The sequence below is a fragment of the Aedes albopictus genome, chromosome 3 (assembly GCF_035046485.1).
Source record: "Aedes albopictus strain Foshan chromosome 3, AalbF5, whole genome shotgun sequence".
In the NCBI taxonomy this organism is placed as follows: Eukaryota; Metazoa; Arthropoda; class Insecta; order Diptera; family Culicidae; genus Aedes; species Aedes albopictus.
The window spans coordinates 254959082-254980519 of NC_085138.1; the positions used below are offsets into that span (position 1 = coordinate 254959082).

A 21438-nucleotide genomic window follows, 5' to 3' on the forward strand; every position below is an offset into this window, starting at 1 on the left:
ATCAGCTCCATCCTGAACCGCCAGGCTGCCCAGTTGGGATCACTCAATCGGTCAAACGCTATCTTCGCCTCACTCATTTTTTTCAAACTTTTCAATACTCACAAATAGTCTCAAATAAAACACTTTTCTGGACCACTGTGTAATGCAGGGCTGTTACAAAAGTGTCGATTTGGAAACCGCAAAATCCGCGCCAAGCCATGTGAAATCCGCGCCGAGGTCATCAAAACCTCGCCAGTACAAAAACATATGGTTTTGATGGCTGAAGTTCATTTTTTTACACTCTAGATGAAGAGCATATCTAATCATAAATTGATTTTGAAGTTTTGAATCAATAGTTCTTTGATTGTTTATCAATCAGTGTGCCTGCTATTTTACGAGAATAGGTTTTTCTGACCCTTGAAACGATTCCGAAAAAGGAGCAATCTTGGCGAATCTGTTGACTTTTGGACGTTATTTCGCAAAAAAAAACGCGACTTAATAACCGGGATAGCTTGGCCTCAGACGATGCCTCTGCGAGCCAACCTACTAACAGCAAAAGTAAACAAGACAAGAACACAAACCGAAACCACCAGCGATAACCGCAACGAATAAAAAGCCGAGAATAAAAAGGACTTGGTACTGCTGATTTCTCAACTTCATTGGGAGCAATCGCATACTCATTGATCTACTGAAGGACCGCGGGTTTGGCATCGTAGCGCTGTAGGAGCTGTGTTGGACAGGATTCATGGTATGAACGTTTAGACACAGACAAATAGACGTAACTCTTCGAACATTTTTCGATTCAAATCATAGTCACGGAAACATATTCGCCCAATGCTAAAGGGACAATGTTTGGCCGACCACCAACTAGGTGGCGGTAGTGAGCAAACGTCAAACTCGAACAAAAACTATGCGAGCGCCACGGTTGAGCAGTTGGCCAACTATCAAATTTTGAAAAAGACCGTTAAATCGGTGTACGATGGGAATCATCAGAGTGTTACGTCTGTTTGTCTGTGGTTTAGAGGTAGGTCATCATATTATCCACCAGAGCTGCGATAACATACGCGAGCTGGGAACAGCTTTCATCGAACTAGGAGGTTTTCAAGGAGCTACATGGGTGTTGCAGCCAACCCTAGGAAGAATGGAGGCCAACCGGATCAAGGGAAGGAGAACCCTTGGATTACGGTTGGAAAAAATAAGAAGATGAGAACTACGAAACCAGTCCGCAAACGAGCGAGAAGTGACGCGCTAGTCTTCAAAACCGAGGCAGACACATACGTCGAGGTGCTGAAGGCCATGCGAGGCGAGAATCGTCTCTCACCATTGAGCACGGATGTAAAAAGCATCCGACGCACCAGGACGGGAGAGATGATGCTAGTGCTGAAAAAGGAAGCAGCCAATAAAGGTTCTTCTATACAAAGTACTAGGTACTTGGCGAAACGGTGCATGTAAGAGCCCTAACGGCGGAGGCAACTCTCCAGTGTAAAAACCTGGACGAGATTGCCGACGCAGAGGAGCTCGCAGTCACACTTAAATAGCAGTGTGAGTTAGATGTTTTTAAGTGCATCGATCCGCCTGTGAAAGGGTCCGGCTGGCACGCAGATTGCTGCGTTCAAACTCCCCTCCCCTACGGGGAACAAGGAGATCGCAGTCGACAAGATCAAGGTAACTTGGACAGTGTGCCCGCTCAGCATATACTTCAAGTGCTTTGAGCAAGGGCATAAGTTCTGGGCGTGCAAAGGCCCCGGAGTGCAACTCGGAGCCAAAATTCCCGATTTGCACGGCGAACAAGGGCCACACTATGGGCGGGCCTAAATATCCAGGCACGCGAGGAGGTCGAAGTTCCAAACGATACCCAAGCAACCAAAAGTTCGGATTCCACTTGAAGAACGAACTCAGAAGTTCAAATTTGGTTCAATTTCGGTTTCGTTGAACTTGATTCTCCAAAAAGTTACTCATGTATTGCTTATGAACTTGGAAGTACATATACAAGCTTTTGACTTCTCTTCAAAACGACATTGAAGTCGAAAAAAGGTTCAGAAAAAAACTTACTTTGAACTTTAGGCCAGAGTTCAATCAAATTTTAACCGAACTTATGTTGAACTTTTGCGTGCCTTTATAATTCAAATATAGTTCATTTGAACATATTCCAACAACTTGAAATCATCCGTTCCGAACTTGTTTCGAACTTGTTTTGAACTTACTACTGAAAGTTCGGATAAATATTAACCGTACCAAAAGTGAACTTCACTTGAACTTCGGCGACAGCGGGGCCGGGGAGAAGTTCTCATTCAATTAAATCACTCGGAAATCGAGCCCAGCAGCCACAGCTTGTGTTAATTTCACAAGTAAACTTTGTTCCACTATAATATTTCAACGCACTTACTTGTAAACAACGCAAAGGATCCGTATTATGTGGCTCAAAGGCTGTCCCGCAGCGGAAAACTGTTCCCCCCAGGATGCCGCCGGGGGTTTTTCGGCTGCGCACAAAAATTTTCCAGCTTTGCTGGATGTTTTCACACCCGTCTCACTTGTCGCTGCAGCGCACCGGTAATCGACGCAATCGTAGTCACTGGAAACCAAGCTGTAAACTTATAATCTTTTCTTAAAGTCGATACACTGGCCTTAATTTATTGCTTTGCACTGCGAACCACAACAAACTGAAAATGTCAAACTGTGTAAGTTCACAAGAAGTTCCACGTGAACTTCTTTCGAACTTTCGACTTCAAAAACTATTCCAAGTTCAGGGAAAGTTCACACGCGAACCTGATTGAGCTCTACTATATGATATCAGCACATTGAGTAAAATCCCACAGTGCATAACAACACATACATGGAGTAGTGGTTAGGCACCGACTTTCAACGAGGAGAACCCGAGTTCAAATCTCAGTAAGTAAAAAACATCAAAAATTATTTCAAGGTATTAGTCAATTTGGATTCCACATGAACTAATGGTTCTTAATAAAAAATTACTTTTGAGGACTAAACAATTTTTTTTTCATTTTTTTCGAAGTTTATTTTTAAGCTGAATAGCGTTCCTTTCAGCGACACAAATGTACTTTTTGTGAACTCAAGTTCGGTTAATTACTTAAAAATTGAGCTGAATAGAATGCTATTCATCTACCTTCGAATAGCTGATTAAGCCCAAACATGCTATTTTATCCGAACTTTTGGTTGCTTGGGTAATGCAGGTTACACAACTAAACCTGAACCACTGTGAAGACGCACAACGGTTGCTGTGGCTGTCAATCTTGGAGTCAAGTACATACATCGCCCTACTATCGGACCCATACCGCATCGCTCGCGATAACTGAAACTGGGTAGCGGATAAGGCCAAGCTAGCGGCGATCTAAACAACCGGTCATTTTCCGGTCCAGGAAATAATTTCCACGTCGCACGACGGCTTCGCAATAGCGAAGATCAACGGGGTGTACTACTGCAGTTGTTATGCCCCTCCCAGGTGGACGATAGACCAGTTCTCGTCTATGCTGGAATCGTTAACAAGCGCAATAGTGGGATTGAGTCCCAAGGTCATCGGTGGAGTCTTCAACGCCTGGGCGATTGAGTGGGGTAGGCGCTTGACTAACGCGAAAGGCTGGGCCTTACACGAAGCTATGGCTAGACTGAACGTAGGCGACAAAAAAACCTACAGTAGGAATGGTGCAGAGTCCATCATTGATGTGAACTTCTGGAGCCCGGGTCTAAACCCTAGCTCGGACTGGAAGGTCGACGATGGATACACGCATAGTGACCATCTGGCGATTCGATATAGAGTGGAACACGGAGGAAGACGCCCACAGCCGAAGGTCATCGACCGTCATCGGGGATGGCTGACCTCGCGATTCGATAAGCCGGCATTTATGGAGCAATTGCTTATAGAGGGTAACACCGACGATCTATCCAGCGATGATCTAGTCGGAACCCTAAGTCTTGCATGTGACGCCGCTATGCCAAGGCGGTCTCTTCCTAGAAATGGACGCAAACCGGTGTACTGCTGGTGTCCAGAAATTGCAGAACTCCGCACATCCTGCTTTAGAGCTAGAAGGAGGATGCCAAGGGCTCGTATCGATGAGGATAGAATTGAACGAAGTGAGGCCTACAAGGCTGCTAAACTGGCACTGAACAAAAAGATTAAGGTCCGTAAGCGGACGAGCTTCGATAATCTCTGCCAGGCGGCCAATACGGGGTGATGCCTACAGAGTAGTCATGGCCAAAACGAAAAGCGCGTCAGCACCCCCAGAATGCTCCCCCGAGATGCTGCAGAAGATCGTGGAAACGCTGTTCCCGCGCTACGATACAAGACCATGGGCCCCCGTTCCCTATGGCCATAGCGAGGTTGCCCCGGTATGAACGACGAACTCATTGCAATAGCGAAGTTGCTTAAGTTGACAAAGGCTCCAGGTCCGGACGGTATCCCGACATTAGCCATCCAGACGGCCATCGAGGCTAGCCCTGACATGTTCAGAATGGCTATGCAGATGTGCCTAGACAGAAGCGAATTCCCGGAGAGGTGGAAAAGGCAAAGATTGGTTCTACTGCCCAAACCAGGGAAGCGTCGGCATACATACCTATCTGCCTGCTGGACACCGCCGGAAAACTGTTGGAACGGATCATTCTGTCGAGGCTGATGATCTATACCAAGAAACCCGATGACTCTGGTCTCTCGGATAACCAGTTCGGCTTCCGGAAGGGTCCGGTTAGCCTAGGCCGGATACTGGAGAACTACTTCCAGAATAGGGTGTCAATCTATGCCACCGAGGAAGCCGAGAGGAGCTACATCACCGCGGGGGTGCCTCAGGGGTCTATTCTGGGGCCGGTACTAAAGAACGCGGCGTATGATGGCGTATTGAGGCTCAAACTTCCACCAAGCGTAAAGCTGGTCGGCTTCGCCGATGATATTATCCTCGTGGTATACGGCGAGTCGATAAAGGAAGTAGAACTGACGACAACTCACGCAATTGGCATAGTGGAGGACTGGATGAGGTCGAGACATTTGGCACTCGCGCACCACAAAACGGTGGTGGTAGTGGTAAACAACCGCAAGACTGAACAACAGGCAGTGGTCACCACAGGCGGATGCACGATCCACTCTAAGCGCTCACTGAATCAATTGGGGGTCATGATAGACGATGAGCTGAAATTCGGAAGCCACGTAGAATATGCCAGCAAAAGGGCAAGCATGGCGATAATGGCAATGTCATGACACTCAGGCTCATACCAAGCGTGTCCAAGTGGACGAGCAGGCCCCATGCCGAGGTGAATTTTCACTTGACTCAATTTCTTTTAGGCCATTGGTGCTTTGTGTGGTATCTGCACAGATTCGGACACGCACGCTCCCCCGTATGTCCGGTCTGCAGACTGCGACGAGACCGCGGAGTATGTGCTCTTTAAATGTCCACGTTTCGTGGAGCAAAGGTCGAGTATGCAGGAAGTATGCAGTAGAGATATCACGCCTGACAACATTGTTGAAAGGATGTGTACGGGGGCGGACAAGAGGGACTCCGTTACTTCCACCTTCCACGGTTTTTCGTATTGTACTTGAACACAGAGAAAATGGCGAGCCGAACAACAGCTAGTTGAGTTGGCCCCTTCTCCATCCAAGAGATTGAGTTCAACGGGTAGTCTAAGTACTAGCCAGGACCCGAGCCCCCAGGGGAGAGTGAACAATTTAAGGCGTACCGCGAAGGTAAGCAAGAGAGAGAATGAGTTTTTACTGGGTCCATCCCCACTTCACCCGCGGAATCACCACTTGGGTATCTGATCAGCAGATTTTCTCATTCTATAAAAAGGGGGGTGTTGTACGAAAGGTGGACGCAGCACTTCGACGAGCATCTGAATGGTGAGGAGAATGTTGGCACGGACAAGGGTTATCAAGGCGGATAGCTTATTATTATGAGCATAGCTGATAATTCGCTAAAATGGGTTCTATGATCTTTATTAAACGATTATACAACAATCATCATAAAAATTGTTTAACAAACGTTGAAGGAAGTTTACTATTTTGTTTTTGTCAATAGCTGACGTTTGTTGATCAACAGCCGTATATTCGACGAACGATCATAGACTAAACATAAATATCTCATTTCTTATACAGTGTCGGACAAAATGTTGGTCATAGTAACCCTTGAATTATTTAAGTTTAATAAATCATTCTAGTTTGTCATTCCGTTGCAACCACACGTGTTTTCCTTCAGGTTATGGGCCTGTGGCACCATAGCAACGGACAAACAATTGAAGAAAAATTTTTCGCCGATGTGAAGAATTGAAAATTTCAAGATTTTTATACAAGAAGAAAATTGATGTCGCTCCAGAGAACTCCAACACGAAGCATGAACGGTAGCAGCTCAGAAGCACTTCCAGGCGCCGGAGGTCCGGCCGGAACAGCAGGAGCAGGAAGCCAGCAAGCGGATTCCGTTGGAGGAGCACCGGTGGCGACGAATTCAAGAATCCTACCAGCGGGAGGAAGCCTATCGTTGCCATTGGCGGAGCGGTTACGAGGGCAGGAAAACTACAGCTCCTGGTCCTTCGCAATCAAAATGGTGATGATCCGAGAAGGTACGTGGGCGGCCATCAAGACGGACAACCCGACGGAAGAGCTTTCGGAGCGTGCGCTTGCAACCATTTGTTTGAGCATCGATCCGACGAACTACAGCCTTGTCCAGAACGCTGCAACGGCCAAGGAAGCATGGGACAGTTTGAAGGCTGCATTCCAGGACAGCGGATACATCCGGGAATTCGGACTACTTCGGCAACTGACCGGAGTAAAATTAGTGGATTGTGCTACGGTGGAGGACTACGTCAACCAGCTGATGTCCACCAGGCACAAACTGGCGCAGATTGGCTTCGAGGTGAACGATCGGTGGATGTCCAGCATTCTGCTGATGGGCTTGCCGAAACAGTATGAGCCCATGATCATGGGCCTGGAAGCGTCCGGGATCCAGATGCGAGCAGATACGATACGTGCGAAGATACTGCAGGATGTAAAGTGGCCTGACGACTCTGGAAGCGAGTCTGGACGGGCGTTCTATGGCCAACCCGGAGCGAAGCCAAAGTCAACGAAACCGAACAAGAGCAACGTGAAGTGTTTCCGGTGTAACCAGCCGGGTCATTACGCCTCAGAGTGCCAGCGAGAAGGCAAAATGGAACCACGAGGACACCGCAGCGGCGGGCAACAAGCACCGAAGAAGTTCGACAGACACTCGGCGTTCATGGTCCAACATCGTCGTGGAAATCCGGGTGAGTGGATTTTCGATTCCGGCACGTCGTCCCACATGTGTCGCGAAAAAGCAATCCTGAAAGAAGCAGAAGAGGTGAGTGATAGTGTCATAGTTGCAAACAACATGGAGACACCAGTCGTTGCTAAGGGCAACGTGGTAATCAAAGCCGACTTGGGTGATGCAACCGAAGTGCTCGATGTTTCGGAAGTGCTGTGCATTCCGGAACTGGCGATGAATCTTTTATCCGTGCACAAGATCTGCAGTCGTGGTCATCAGGTGGTGTTTTCCAAGGACGTGTGTGAAGTTTTCGACCAGACCGGTCGGATTGTGGCTGTTGGTAATCAGCAAGGCGGACTATATCGTCTCCGCCAAACCGGAAGAAATGTATCGTGCATCGCGACGCCCAAGGAGGACATCGGATTATGGCATCGCCGCATGGGTTACTTGAATGCACACAGTTTGAAGCAACTTCGCAGTATGGTCTGTGGTGTGCAATTCGACGAATCCGATATGCCGGCGTGCATTCCGTGCTTGGAAGGGAAGCATCAACGTCAACCGTTCAAATTCAAAGGGGCCAGAGCAGCAGAGGTGTTGGATCTCGTCCACAGTGATCTGTGTGGTCCCATGGAAACGACTTCCGTAGGAGGCAGCAAGTACTTCCTTACCTTCGTCGACGATTGCAGCAGGAAGTGCTTTATCTACTTCATTCGATCGAAGACGGAAGTGCTGGAATGCTTCAAAGATTTTCAAGCGTATGCAGAGACCCAAACAGGTAGGCGAGTGAAGCGATTGAGAAATGACAACGGGACGGAGTACGTGAATCATGACATGAAGCGATATTTGCGGCAATGTGGAATCCGACACGAAACCAGTGTGCCGCATAATCCGGAGCAAAATGGTCTGGCAGAACGGATGAACCGGACCCTCGTGGAACGTGCTCGTTGCCTACTATTTGATGCAGGATTGGACAAATCGTTTTGGGCCGAAGCGGTTGGAACAGCGTGCTACCTCGTGAACCGTTCACCAACGAAAGGTCTTCAAGTGACTCCGGAAGAAAAGTTCAGCGGAAAGAAGCCGGACCTATCCAATCTGCACGTTTTCGATACGAGAGTGATGACGCACATACCGAAGGTAAGAAGGAAGAAATGGGATCCGAAATCGAAGCAAGGCATCTTTGTCGGATACGCAGCGGGAACGAAAGGCTATCGAGTCTACAATCCGAAATCCAGGAAGGTGTATGTGAGTCGGGACGTTGTGTTCCTGAACGAAGGCAGCAGCGAAGAACGACTGGAAGCTCCCGAACCAGAGATGCTACAGTTTCGGATGGCATCTGTGGACACCGATCCGGAATCCGAGCAAGGCGGAGAAGCTACCGTAGCAGAACCATTACCAGCGAATGAAACTGGCGGCGAAGTGCTGTCGGACCCATCACAAATTGCGCTCCCTCCACAACCAGAGGACCCCCAATGTGTGGTAAGGCGCAGTGGCAGGGAGCGCCGTATCCCAGGCAAGTACAATGATTTTCAGTTGAGCTTCAGTGCCGTCCCTCAAAGCATTTCCCCATCTCAGGTATTTCTCGATGAGCCGCAAACGTGTGCGGAAGCAATGCAGCGTGACGACAGCAACCGGTGGCATGAAGCCATGGAGGCAGAGATGAAATCCCACAGCGACAATGGGACCTGGGAGCTCAGTGCCCTACCGGCGGGGCGGAAAGCCCTAAAATCGAAATGGGTGTTCAAGCTGAAGACGAAAGCGGACGGCTCGATCGAGCGGTACAAAGCGCGATTTGTGACGAAGGGCTACTCGCAAATCAAAGGAGTCGACTATGGAGAAACCTACTCTCCAGTGGTCCGATACTCCACGGTCCGTTACCTGATGGCAGTAGCAGCGAGGTTAGGATTGAAGATCCATCAACTCGACGCAGTGACGGCCTTTCTTCAAGGCGACTTGACGGATGAGGAGATCTACGTGGAGCAACCAGAAGGCTTCGCAATCCCTGGCGGCCAGGTGTGTCGTTTGAAGAAAGCGCTCTATGGACTCAAGCAAGCGAGTCGCGTATGGAACAAGAAGCTCGATAATGTACTCAGGGAAATCGGTCTGCAGCAATCGAAGATGGACTCGTGCGTGTATTTCCTGATCGACGGCGACAAGATTCTCATCGTGGCCGTGTATGTGGACGATATGTTGGTGTTCGCCAACGATGATGAAATAGTCGACGCGTTGAAACAGCAGCTAATGATCCGGTTCCAGATGAAAGATCTTGGATACGCGGAGCAGATCCTCGGAATGCGGGTCACACAAGTTGACGGGAGGATCACATTGGACCAGGAAAAGTACATCGAGCAACTGCTCGAGCGGTTTGGAATGAATGACTGCAATCCCGTTTCCACGCCGTTCGATGCAAGCCAGAAACTGAGCAAGGAAATGAGCCCGAAATCGCCCGATGACGTCGAGAGGATGGCAAATGTACCTTTCCGCAAACTCGTCGGTGGATTGCAGTTCGTGTCTCAGTGCACCAGACCGGATATAGCATTCGCGGTCAATGCAGTCAGCAGTTTCAACAGCAACCCGGGAGAAGCTCACTGGACGGCAGCCAAACGCATTCTGCGGTACCTGAAAGGAACGAAGGATATGAAGTTAATCTACAGTAGCGAAAGTGAAGAATCGTTCCACGGGTATTCGGATGCAGACTGGGGAAACGATCCAGAGACCAGACGGTCCGTGACAGGCTACGTTTTCAAGCACTCGGGCGGTGCAGTTGCATGGAGCTGCAGAAGACAACCCACCGTTGTTCTCTCCACGACGGAAGCAGAGTACATGGCGATCGCAGCCGCGGGCCAGGAAGCTCTATGGTGGCGCTCATTCCGAGCAGAGCTCAGTGGCCTCACTACCACAGTTGAAATGCGTTGCGACAACAGAAGTGCAATGTGTTTAGCCGAAAAAGAAGTCGGTTACTCGGCGCGGACGAAACACATCGATCTGCGTCATCATTTCGTCAAGGAGCAGTTGGAGCAGAAAACTATCGCCCTACAACACGTTCCATCCGAAGGTCAACTGGCGGATGTCCTGACGAAGCCGGTTCCGTATCCGAAACTCCGAGAAGCAAGAAAATCACTTGGGGTTTCTCAAATTCAGGGTTAAGGGGGGATGTTGGTCATAGTAACCCTTGAATTATTTAAGTTTAATAAATCATTCTAGTTTGTCATTCCGTTGCAACCACACGTGTTTTCCTTCACAAAACAATAAGACCACCACCCATTTTTCATACAAAATGGTCAAGTTTGACGATGTGATACTCGGTTTCTAGTAAACCGATTTGGCTGAAATTTTGACAGTCGCCATGCAGTTACGTGAATTTTGATTTGTGTTTAATTGATTGAGTTCTGTTCACTACATCAAAAGTTACAGATATACGAAACAAAATAATAGGACCACTTTCAGATTGCCATTACCAAAGGATATATGTGAGTATCTGATAGTTGATGATTGACAAGCAAGTACTAAAATTAAGGATAAATGGCATCCTTGGGGACATTTATATTGAATTGACCACAAATAACCATCATAAAAATTTGATGTTAGAATTTTGTCGCACCGTATATCTGTAACTTTGAAAGTGGTGAACAGAACTCAACCAATTCAATACAAATCGAAATTCCCGTAATTTCATGTCGATCGATCGATCGATCGACGGAGAGAAATCAAGCTAGATTGAAATAACCAAAATTTTAGTTGACGTTCAAAGTCTGATTTTGTTTGTTCCAAGGTTCACAAATAATTGTTTCTAGATTGAGCTTTCGTTTCAAATAAATTATTTTTTAAGTGCTTTTTACCTAAACGATTTGGTTCTTACAAAGTAGTTCTTGCTTTGATTGAAACCAAGATAACTCATTCGTTTTTACCAAAAATTAGGTTGATGAAAAAAGTTCCTCGTTGACAAAAACAATCTGGAACTTTGGTTGAAATAAACCAATACTTTCGGAGGAAGTAACCTAAAAATTTGATTGGATGAATTCCAATCTAAGAAACTGTTCGAAGCAAACTAAATGATTAGTTTGTTCACACCACCGTTTGCTGGGGACGCGTCAGTCGAGCTCTCGCTTCTGGATTATTGTTGTCATCATGAAAGTTTGACTGGCGGAGAAAACAGGCAGACAGAAACATTAAGGTAAGTTCTTTTTATTATTCCGTACAAAGTTTTGTTTCAATCATGTTTCGATGACCATTAACGCTGCCTTGTTTATTTTTTAGCAACAGTGAATTTCGGGAAAAATAAAGAACTAAAATTAAGAAAACTGAACTAAATGAAGAAAATTATGTTGGACTGAAGCCATCCCGATTCCAGTAGCAGTCCCGTAGCTCTTTCTCGCTAACGAAGAAGGTGTCCGATCACGGACACTGGACGGAGGTTGGCCGGCTCTTCCCACTGAAGAGGGCCGCAGGAACAAAGCTGCAGACGATAGCTCGACGACTTGGAATAACTCTCAGTGGTTAGCCTTGTAAAAGGCTGATTGTTCGGCTGTCCAAGGAAAAGATTCGTTTCACTTTAACGATGTTTATTTGATCACTACTTTACAAAGACTGATGCTCTTCGAGCGAATTCCATCACTTATATACCCTACCCAAAATACACCGTCCACCAATCAGCGCGAGCCTCGCTCGCATTGGTCGGTGCCCTGCTCGATGCTGCGATGCGAACATGTCGCAGCGTGTTCTTCGCGTCCTCGTCTCGCTTCGCTCGCATGATGATTCTGGCCGCCGCCACCGCTCGCATGTGGTGGCCGTCGTCGTCCCCGTTCAAATGGGCAGCCGCTCGTCGGCCGCCAGCCAGGCAAACAGCAGCATTGCCGTTCGGGTGGGTAGTGCGCGTTCACATTAGACACAGACACAGATGTTAGTATTGCGGAAATTCCACCTGTTTAGACTCCTGCGCAAAAATTAGTTGCGTGGTTTTTTCTTGCGTGGGCCCACAGATATAAAACCAGACCGCATCCTGATGAATATTTTACGCTGTGTTGTTAGGTACACATTTGGTGATAGTTTTGCATTGTAAACAAACATTTATAACGGACCTACACTGAAAACGAGCCTAATCATTTATTTGCGTCGGAATCTATAAATCTTCACAACGGGCAATAAGGGGGGGACCGAAATAACCCGCGGTCGACTCGGGATTAGTTGGTTGGGATTTTGGGGATGTTAATGGTACGGGTGAGGATTAATTAGGATATTATTAACACAAACACATATTTACACATTATGTACGCTCCGTGCGCGGACATTCTCCCCCGGGCGAAAAGACATCTAATGGAGATTTTGTTCAATAGGCAAAGGAGCGAGTTTCGAAATAGGACGACGGAAAACACCGTTAACCGTTTGGACATCTGCGACACGAACAACCGAATCGGAACCTGGGTAGACGTTAACAATACGACCTAACTTCCACAACTGCGGAGGAATGTTGTCTTCCTTCAACAACACTACCGTATCTGGAGTAACATTCTTGCAACCTTTCGTCCATTTCTGCCTAGTTTGTAGAGTGTTCAAGTACTCCCGAGACCAACGTCTCCAAAAATGATCACGAATCCGTTGAACGAGCTGCCAACGAGACAATCGATTGAGTTTCGTATCCTCTAGATTTGGCTCTGGAATGGCCGTCAATTCGCGACCGATTAGAAAGTGGCCCGGAATAATCGCCTCAGGCTCGTTGGGATCTGCGGAGGAGGAAAACAGAGGCCTCGAATTGAGGATGGCCTCAATCTGCGTTAAAACGGTGTAATACTCCTCGAACGTCAGAGAAGCATCACGGAGGACCTTTTTAAGGTGGGTTTTGGTGCTTTTTACACCCGCCTCCCACAAACCGCCGAAATTCGGAGCACGGGGAGGGATAAACGTCCATCTAATCTCACGGGCCTGGCAAAACTCGTTTAGCTTACCCTGCAGTTGATCGCTTTTGAACAACTCGTACAAACTATGCAGTTCGGACTTAGCACCGACGAAATTGGACCCATTGTCCGAGAACAATTCTTCGACCAGGCCACGGCGAGCGACAAAGCGATGCAGCGCAGCCACAAACGCTACGGCGGACAGATCCGAAACCAATTCTAGATGGATCGCCTTTGTGGCCATACAAACGAACAAACAAATGTAAGCCTTAACAAGAGTGGACTTTCTTCCCCCTTGACGAATAAAGACTGGACCGGCGAAATCAACACCAGACTTGGAGAACGGTGGCGCAGGAACAACACGCGCCTGTGGCAAATCACCCATCGACGGCTGCAACAACTGCGGACTACAACGGAAACAAACAACACAACTACGAACGATCTTTCGCGCCACAGATCTAGCATTCAGCAACCAAAACTTCTGACGTACGTAAGCGATTAGACCGGACGGACCAATGTGCAACAACTCTCTGTGCAGCGTTCTCAACAGCGATTCGACGATCGGGTTTTTATCCGGTAGCAACATCTGGTGCTTCGCACCGAAAGGCAGACTGGCATTCCTCAACCTACCACCAACTCGTAGGATATCGTTTCTCATCATTACACCCAAGTTACCCAGACGACGCAACGGTTCTTTCGATTCAAGACGACCGATCTCATCTGCAAACTCGCTTTTCTGGACGTACTTCACAATCACATTCATCGACTCACGCATTTCCTGTACGGTTAGATATCGCGACGTGATTCGCTGCGATTTAGCGGATCTCGCATTCGTTACAAACCTTCGCACATACGCTATCACACGTTGTAATTTTCGAAAAGAACCGAAGGCCGTCATCACTGGGAGAGGCTCCGGCACAGACACCACAGAGGTATTGGTAACTGGACTCCATTCCGGAAGTTCATCATCGGAAATAAGCACGGGTTCATCAACTCGGTAGGTACGACTACGCAAGAACTGTGGCCCATGCCACCAGAGGTCATTCGACACCAACAACTGAGGAGGTTGACCACGACTAACGACGTCAGCCGGGTTTTCGACAGATTTGACATAATTCCAATCGGCACCAGACGAACCTTCAACGATCTCTGATATACGATTGCGAACGAACAGATTCAGTTGCGGTAGAGGTTTCCGAAGCCACGCTAAGACAACTTGACTGTCCGACCAGAAATGCACAGATTCAAACTCCATTTTCACAGCCGGATACACCTTCAAAAACAATCGAACGAGCAACAAGGCAGCGCAAAGCTCTGACCGAGGGATTGTCAATCCTTTGATTGGAGCAACCTTCGACTTACTACACACAAGCGACACTTTCACTCCATCCTGAGTGACCACGCGAATGTACAGACACGCTCCATACGCTACACTGGACGCATCTGCAAACCCATGAATTTCATAACGAACGGGATTAACTGAACCGAAAAACCGTGGGATCTTGATCTCGTGTATGTGATTCAAAGTGTCCCGAAACACGATCCATGCTTGCAGCAACTTACCATCCAAAACATCATCCCACTTCAGTTTGCTCATCCAAATTTGCTGCATGATGATCTTCGCGAAAACAACAACAGGCGAAATTAGACCCAGAGGGTCAAAGATTTTCGCAATTTGCGACAGGACGTTTCGTTTAGTCGGTGAACAGCCACCGAGACAAGGGAGATCCAAACGAAAGCGATAAACATCCTCTGCTGGATCCCAAAGCAGGCCTAGCGTTTTGATAGCCTGATTAATGTCTAAATCTTCGAACGACAGAAACTGTTCCCTATCCTTCTCTGGAACGGTCTCCAAAATGGCTGGTTCATTAGAACACCATTTGTGGATCGGAAATCCTCCACAGTTGAGGATTTCTGTAAGCTCTACACGACGTTGAATAGCCTCTTCAACCGTTTCAGCACCAGTCAGGGCATCATCAACATAAAAATCTTCAAGAACAATCTGAGCGGCAAACGGATAGCGAGTGCTTTCATCGAAAGCAAGCTGTTGAAGGGATCTTGTGGCTAAGAATGGCGCAGCAGATGTGCCGTAGGTCACCGTCGTTAATTCAAGAACCTGTAACGGATCGGTAGGATTTTCTCTCCAGAAAATTCGAAGCAATGGTGTGTGGATACGTTCTACTTGAATTTGGCGGTACATCTTGCTAATGTCGGCTGAGAACACATAACGATGCTTGCGAAAACGTAGGATTATGGAAAACAGATCGTTTTGAACCACTGGACCAATCATCAAACAGTCATTCAAAGAAGGCCCCTTTGCCTTCGACGAAGCATCAAACACAACTCTCAACTTCGTTGAAGAGCTGCTCGGTTTCAACACCGCATGGTGAGGAAGGTAGTACTTCACAAGATTAGGAGGATCCTGTGATTCATCGATTGGTTCACAATGGTTGAGGCTCTTGTATTCGTTAATGAACTCAACATAAAGCTTTTTCAACTCAGGGTCTTTCTGGAACCGCTGTTCCATCATAAAGAAACGACGTAGGGCGATAGATCGGTTGCTCTTCATTTGGAAAACCGACTCTTTCAGGGGCAACTGAACGATATAGCGACCACTCTGATCGCGACGAGTTGTGGAACAGAAAATCTCTTCGCACAACTGCTCTTCTCCGGTGAGAAGTTCACATGAATCCACTGATTCAACTGACCAAAACTTTTCCATCGTTTCAGAAAAATTTTGAAGACTAGTCGTGTAGCAATGCTGTTCAACGCGAGGAGAACCAACATCTTCAATGGAACCTGCAACGACCCATCCCAAACGAGTCTCTTGAAGAACAGGAAGATTCTCAGCTATCCTAAACTGTCCCGGCATCAGAAGCGCAAAGAACAATTGAACTCCAATAAGCAAATCAACGTCACCTGGCTTGTAGAACTCTGGATCTGCGAGAGACAGACCACGAGGGAGATTCCATCGTTTGATATCGATCGGTACTGACGGCATCGAACCGGCAACCTTACCTGCAACCAGGCACTGCAACTGACCGCGAAAGTCAGAATAACACGAACGCAATTCAAGATTAACAATTTCTGAGATGGAGGACTGCTGACCATTGGCACCTACAACATCAACCTTGGTGGAAAAACACGGCAGACTCAACGATTCAACCAAACGTTTCGACACAAGATGTGCCTGAGAACCACAATCCAAAAGGGCACGACAAGACTTCAGATTCCCATTAACATCTTTCACTTGAACCCTCGCTGTCATTAGCAAACTGTTACATACACGAGGCATCTGCTTCATCGAACACGAAACCGTTGGAGCGGACTGAGATTCACCAGAAACAGACTTGGATTTCACATTTGGCACAACTGATTTCGAGGTGGACGGATCTGACTGAGGGGTGGACTGCGTAACCGATTTCGAGGTGGACTGAACATCATTTTTATCGAGATGGAGAAGAGTATGGTGTTTTGCCTTACATTTAGAACACGAATACGGTGAAGAACACGCACTACTCAAATGACCCACCCTAAGGCAGTTATAACAAGCTCTGATGCTTCTTACCTTGGCCTGGCGGTGAGCGACGGTCATCTCCCTGAAGGCTTCGCATTTGTAGACCGGATGGTTTCCGGTACCACACAGCTCACACGTCCGGTCCTTGGTCGTAACAGCATACGACTTCGATGTTGCGTTCTTCGGTTGGTATCCAGGATTCTTCACAGGAACTGATGTCTTCGATGTAGAAGCTTGCTTGGCCAACGATGCTTCCACACGTTCCAGCACAGCGCATCGTTTCTTCAGAAACTCGATGGTGTCCTCATATTCCGGTAGCTCCTTGTGGGAAATGGTAGCCTCCCACTGAAGCCTCGTCTCCTTGTCCAGCGCCGCGGCCAGAAGGTTGACCACGAAGTGCTCCGAAAATCCAGTCATCTCTTCATTCATCAGAGCCAGCCCATCGACGTGTTGAGTGACCTCGTCAATAAGCGCTCGGAGTTCCTTGGCGTTCTCTCGATGCATTTTCGGCAGTGCCAGCAGGCCGTTGATGTGGACGTCCACTATGACCCGCTTGTCCTCGTATATGTCCTCCAGTATCTTCCACGCGTGCTCGTAATCGTTCTGGCTCAACGTGCGAGAATCGATTATCCCAGCAGCTGTGCCGACCAGAGCTCTGTCCAAATGATAGAGCTTGATTGCGTCTGAGTCGGCTGATGTGCGCATGACATCCAAAAACATGGCCTTGAAGCGCGGCCAGTTTTCCGGCTTCCCGTCGAAGGAGGGAATCGGTGCCTTCAACGGCTGTTGCTGCACAATGATACGAGGAGCGTCTGGCTGCTGCTGCGTATTCGCTTGTGCTCTCGGTTGTGCGTCATCGTTGATGGATTGCACAATCGTCTCCAGCAGTACACATGTTTCAGTGTGCTGCGTTTCGAACAAATCATACGCTTCGATTTGCTCGTCCAGGCGATCATCGGGAATGACCGCAACAATTTGGTTGTGATACTCACGGTACTCACTGTAGAAGCGGTCCAGCTTCTTCGAATACACAGCCAGCATCGCCGTACTCGGAGCAGTGGACCCAGCTCCTGCCATACTTTCCAACGCCTTCCGGATCTTCGTGACCTGCGCCTTGGCCTGTCCACGTTGATGCACTAGCGTCGTGATGTCCGTCATTGTGACCTTTTCACTTTTCGTTGGTGTTCGATCCAACGTCATCCTCACACTCGCGCGCGACGAACACGGGTTGAAAATATCGGACTTGTCACTGTGGCACTCGCGCGCGGTTTACTTTCGATGTTGAAAGTTCGGTTACACTCACTACTGATTCACTTGAACCGGAACGGTGGTGCGCCTCTCGCACCACGCAGGAACAGAACGTGTTCGGACACGTCAGGAACACGCTCTTGCACTATTACCGTCGGCGTTCACGCCGAAAGTTCGACCACTCGCGCGCGACTTACTTTCGTTTTTACTAATCGGACTAAACTTTCACTCGCGCGCGATTTACTTCGTTAAATAGTACACGGTGTACTCACTTTCAAAACACTTGGACAGCCAGAGGAAAACTAACTCTGAATAAATGCGCCGGCTATCGTCTCAGCGGAACGGGTTTCGTCGCAATCGTCAGATTGGCGACCGGGTAGCGGACTGTATGCTGGGTGGTGTCTCAATCGTCAGATTGACGACACGCGTACGTTGCGGGTGCAACACCAAAACGGATCGCTCGTGGATCCGGGTCGACTGGACCAAAATGTCCGATCACGGACACTGGACGGAGGTTGGCCGGCTCTTCCCACTGAAGAGGGCCGCAGGAACAAAGCTGCAGACGATAGCTCGACGACTTGGAATAACTCTCAGTGGTTAGCCTTGTAAAAGGCTGATTGTTCGGCTGTCCAAGGAAAAGATTCGTTTCACTTTAACGATGTTTATTTGATCACTACTTTACAAAGACTGATGCTCTTCGAGCGAATTCCATCACTTATATACCCTACCCAAAATACACCGTCCACCAATCAGCGCGAGCCTCGCTCGCATTGGTCGGTGCCCTGCTCGATGCTGCGATGCGAACATGTCGCAGCGTGTTCTTCGCGTCCTCGTCTCGCTTCGCTCGCATGATGATTCTGGCCGCCGCCACCGCTCGCATGTGGTGGCCGTCGTCGTCCCCGTTCAAATGGGCAGCCGCTCGTCGGCCGCCAGCCAGGCAAACAGCAGCATTGCCGTTCGGGTGGGTAGTGCGCGTTCACATTAGACACAGACACAGATGTTAGTAAGGGGGGGACCGAAATAACCCGCGGTCGACTCGGGATTAGTTGGTTGGGATTTTGGGGATGTTAATGGTACGGGTGAGGATTAATTAGGATATTATTAACACAAACACATATTTACACATTATGTACGCTCCGTGCGCGGACAGAAGGTGACGCTGTACATTTTCAATAAGGTTTGTATACTGAGGGCTTCAATGTTAATGATTCTAAAAGTGACATGTTTTTTTAGGAATACCTAAAAATCTGGATAAACCCGAAGATATGAGCCCGAGGATGTTTGACTACATGACAGTGGCATTGCTCAAGAACCTAGCCCAAAACTTGAACGAGGATGGACCTAATGGTGTTAATTAGTAACAGTGGAACTTAATGTTTTAACGTCTTTATTCAGTGTGTAACAGTAACAGAATGACAGTGTAATGAAATCTTCTTATTCGCTAAATCTTTGACTACTATGATCGGTTTCCGTCTTGAACTCCAACAGGACCAAAAACAATGACAATGTACTCTGCGAGATTTGTGGGCAGTTTTGTATGTCAATATGATAAGAAATTAAATCAATCGTGAAAACGATGAATTGGTGTTTTCAATTGAATTCAATGGGAAACAGAAAGGGAGCGAAATGGGAGGAACGGGAGTAGAACAACCATGCCATTAGTTATTTCAAGCAAATAATTGGCTGTATGGAAACTATGAATTGGGTTCTTTAGGGGTATCCTGATTATTGCATAATCGGAATCTCCAGCCAAAAAATAGTCGAAATCCAAAATTTCATCATTTTCGGTGCCCGGGAACTATTTTTAAAATGCATTTATAGTTTGTATGGGGAAAATTTTTTGTTCGGGGCGAACTGTCACTTTATCGATTGAACTGTCATTCTAGCCACGAAAATTAAAACTGTTTTGTTTATTTAACCATCAAAACAAATGAATCGGGACGTAATAAAATCACCTTATACTCAGAAAAATGAGCTCTTTCGATTAAGCTAAAGAAAATGGCAATATTTAATTCACTAAACAACCCAATTGGTGGTCTCAAACTAACATTTTGGTTTACAAACAATCAACATTGTTGGTCATTTATGCAGCTGTCAAACAAAATAACCAAAATTTTGTTTCTTACAAGCAATTCGTGGTTGAATTTATCTGCTGTCTGAAAAATCGAGTTGCCTATTTTTTGAGTTTATTTTAACTAATGCACATTATTGAAGCAACGTAATGTATTGTTTGTGCAAAATTCAATGTGGAATCCTGGTTAAAATAAATTAAAGATTGGCTGTTTCTACTATTTATTTTTCTCCGTGCGACAGTCAAAATTTCAGCCAAATCGGTTTACTAGAAACCGAGTACCATATCGTCAAACTTGGCCGTTTTGTATGAAATAGGACCGGTGGTCTTATTGTTTTGTCCGACACTATACATACTTCACTGGGCTAACAAGAGTTGAATAAGTTAAAATTTCAGCAACATAACCAAATATTATTCGACTCAAGGCTTCGAGAAACCTTTCTTAAAATAATTATTGTTTCTTGAGTTTTTGTGTAGTCTGTATAATGGTTTAGTGGTTTTAGTGTGAATACAATACTTACGTAAAGAATGGGCAATGCACTGTCCTATTTAAGATCCATGTCGCAATGTATCCAGTTTGACGACAAACTTGGGCGCTGCCCATAAACTTCGTAGACTCATTTTTGCTCATCTCAGCCACCCCCCCGCCCCCCCTTCCGTAGACTTTTGTTCACACAAAATTTTCGAAAATTGTATGAACCGTAGACCTTGGCCTTAACCCTCCCTTCCCCATAAGAGTCTACATAGTTTATGGACAGATTCTTGGACTGTAAAACTTTCACTGCTCGAAAAGGAACTTCGTGGTTGACATCAGCAATACGCACCATCACCGTTAGGCACTGGAATTCCTTAATGTCTTAACACATAAATTTATTTAGTTTTCACTATAGATAGATCACTGAAAATTACTACTTACACGCTTGAAACATTTTAGTCAGCGGTGTCCGCGGATCTATGTTTACTCTACTATCTATAGACGAGTGCACCGATGAACATTGAGTTCACTGAGCCTGAAATTTTTTGACAGCACAGCGGGGTCGACTCTCAGCAACTTCTACTCAGAGATGCATCACCAAAATGCGCTAATAATTTTTTTCTTCGATTTCTTACATGAATTTCTTTTAAACTGATGCTTATGCATGTAGTTACTGCCCTAGCCCATATTTTTACAACTTCATCGCGAAAACTAGATGCAATAAATTGAACAAATTTTCAGCTGGGTAGAAGTTGTTGAGAGTCGACCCCGCTGTGGTGTCAAAATTCGCGGCCCGAGTGAACTTTCAGCGGGCGGTGCACTCGTCTATAGTTTTCACGATATTCTATTCACTAATCATTGAAATTTTTGATTTTCGTTCGCATTTCAGCAGACCGGAAACCACTCTTTTCATTCTCCATCATGCATGCATGCATGCAAGAAATCCGAAATTGCGCGCTTTTGCACACTCGCGCGCGCTCAACCTCGTCCACCGTTTCTGAAGGGCACCCGACCAAAACAAATCACGCTGCGCACTTTAGCAACAC

At 47.0% G+C, this 21438-nt stretch overlaps 1 protein-coding gene across 1 annotated transcript; it reads right to left on the reverse strand.

Moving 5' to 3' along the window:
- Positions 1–12500: 12500 nt before the first annotated feature.
- On the reverse strand, positions 12501–17798 carry LOC134290712 (uncharacterized). The gene is made up of 3 exons (XM_062857888.1): positions 16650–17798; positions 16100–16118; positions 12501–16021 (listed from the first exon to the last, which is right to left on the reverse strand). The coding sequence occupies exons 1-3, from the start codon at positions 17796–17798 to the stop codon at positions 12501–12503; spliced, it is 4689 nt and encodes a 1562-aa protein (XP_062713872.1).
- Positions 17799–21438: the final 3640 nt, after the last annotated feature.

What these genes read in the sequence shown, in the direction of transcription:
- LOC134290712 (XM_062857888.1), bottom strand. Translation starts at nt 17,798, where the DNA reads ATGACGTTGGATCGAACACCAACGAAAAGTGAAAAGGTCACAATGACG.